General features: G+C 45.5%; 1 protein-coding gene across 1 annotated transcript; it reads left to right on the forward strand.

Annotated features, from left to right (window-relative positions):
• The first annotated feature begins 1,108 nt into the window (after positions 1–1,108).
• Positions 1,109–2,080, forward strand: LOC133914301 (uncharacterized). Its single transcript, XM_062357422.1, has one exon. It carries the CDS (start codon positions 1,134–1,136, stop codon positions 1,521–1,523), a length of 390 nt encoding a protein of 129 aa, XP_062213406.1. The 5' UTR covers positions 1,109–1,133; the 3' UTR covers positions 1,524–2,080.
• Positions 2,081–2,413: the final 333 nt, after the last annotated feature.

Genomic DNA, 2,413 nt, shown 5'->3' on the forward strand with positions numbered 1-2,413 from the left:
TCCTATTATTTATCTTTTATAGCTACATGTTCAATATTTATCTTCCATACATTCCAATAATCATTTAATTTTATATTATTTATCTTTTATACCTAGACGTCTAATATTTGTCTTCCATACATTCAACGTTGGGTTTCTACATATGGTGCGCCGCCTTCCGCACTTTGCCTACAACACCGGGTTTCTCCAGCGGTTGTTCCACCTCCTGTACTTTGCCTACAACGACGCTAGCTTCTGTAGACAGTGTCCCATCATCCGCACGTTACCTCCACCGCCGTCTACCGCGGAGGTCACCTTCGTCACGCTATCTTTACACTAAGGTACTATGTGAGACTTATTTTCATCCACTCACAAATTGGTCACTATTTTGATTCTACTCATAGCGTTGCTATGGACGGGTAAATATGGACGATACGGTCCCCTCCACCATCCTGTTCAAGTACTCGTCGTTCTCCTCACTTTTGAAATTACATGATCATATTGTGAATTTCGTGGATACGAATCTCTTTTATTATGCTATATTTTTTACTTCTTCGGATTACCATATCCTAGATTAATTTTATGTGAGTGAAACATGCGTACAATTGCTAGTATATATAAGTGATATATACCTCTCATCTTTTATCCTAATAGTATATGACACGAAAATTAAATAAAATACAGCGAACCCCAAATTGATTATGTGTACAACTCGATATAGAAAACGATGAATGGTTGTGTGATCGTAAATATTATAAGAATTTAATTTCTTTTATGAACGATTTCCATATGCACCGCCATACTACATATATAGGCCGATCGATATTAGGAAACGGTGGGATTTTCAAACCACTCTTGTGTCCTCATATTTTTTGATATTTTCTCTAGGGTTTTCCAAATTTATTTCCTAATTAAGAAGCCCCCCCCCCCCCCCCCCCGCGTGACATTCTGTTTGAATGACCACAACCCTCCTTATTCCCCAGATAGGATCTGAATCAATACTATGGTCGTGCAACTTGGCCTCGTACGAGTTATTCCGCTGCCACAGTTAGAAACGTGCGCGACCTCCGTCCACTGACTCCACTCTCCACTTCTCCAGCACTCCTATTTAATCCTCGCTTAGCACAATGATTTCTGTCACAAATTTAGCTATAATGGAAAGTGAGCTCGACCTTGAGCTCAGCCTCCTCCACCCCTCCTGGGCCGCGCCGGAGGAGCCGCTCGGCTTCTTCCTCTGCACGTACTGCGGCCGCAAGTTCTGCAGCTCGCAGGCGCTCGGCGGCCACCAGAACGCGCACAAGTACGAGCGCACCCTGGCCAAGCGCCGCCGGGAGATCGCCGCAGCCATGCGCGCGAACCGGGCGTCCGTGGAGGGCGCCGGCAAGGTCGACGCCAAGCTGGGGGGATCCAGAATCGTCGACGTTGCTGGAGCTGAGCCTGAGACTGATAGGGCGAGGCCACTGGAGGCGCAGCCTGGGCATTCTGCCGACCGGCGACGCAACGTTGAGAGCGCCGACGAGCTCGACTTGTCCCTTAGGCTATGATCGATTGGCTTCTCCTGCACCATGTACCTCTCTTCTCTTTGGCGCTTTGCCTGTTCTACATACATGCATGCCCCAACATGGCCACGCCACTTCGTTACATGTTGTCGATCCGTTCACTAGCTTGGTGATGCGATGGGCTAGACCATGAGCTATTTTAGAGAGGACAGAGCGCCGGTTCTCCTCGATGCCTTGGAAAACATTGAGATTGCGAGAGTCCCAGAGGTGCCAAAGGATTCTCAACACCATTCAGGTGTGTTCATCGTCCAAATGTCGAGCTCTTCCGCCGGGCAGTCGATGTGCAGCTTCGCTCATACTCACTGGCTGACCGGACAGCCAAATAAAAGATGGAACCGATCTTCATCAGGTGCCGAGGAGCATCGTTGGCATAATGGCATACCTCATTGGAGATGGCTGTCTTGCGCAGCAGGTTGCACCTCGTCTGTCTATGTATATTGTGTGTAACTTAGACTCCATTATTTGGAAGAAAAATACAACTAGATATCAAGGAGAAAGTGTAATATATACTAATGGATTAATCTTTGTTTGCCACAATTACACTACCACACAGAGGTTCATCTCACACGGTTCGCAAAACCTTATTTCACACCACTACTACAAAATCGTTAATTGCAATTGGTTTCTAACCCTTATTACAGTTGATTTTCGAAGTGACTAAAACAAAGCGAATGTGATAATATGCCAATGTCGCAGTCAGTGCTGGAACCGACTCGAAAAAGCATTATCATAGTCTGTTCCAATAAGGAACCGACTGTGATGTTCATTTGCAAGCGGAAAAACACATAAATACAATAATTCTGACATGCATCTTATTAAACATCACGTGTTTATATTTTCAGGTCTCATCCATGCATATCGTTTGCACTTCAATT

This window comes from Phragmites australis, chromosome 4 (genome assembly GCF_958298935.1).
Source record: "Phragmites australis chromosome 4, lpPhrAust1.1, whole genome shotgun sequence".
Lineage (NCBI taxonomy): Eukaryota > Viridiplantae > Streptophyta > Magnoliopsida > Poales > Poaceae > Phragmites > Phragmites australis.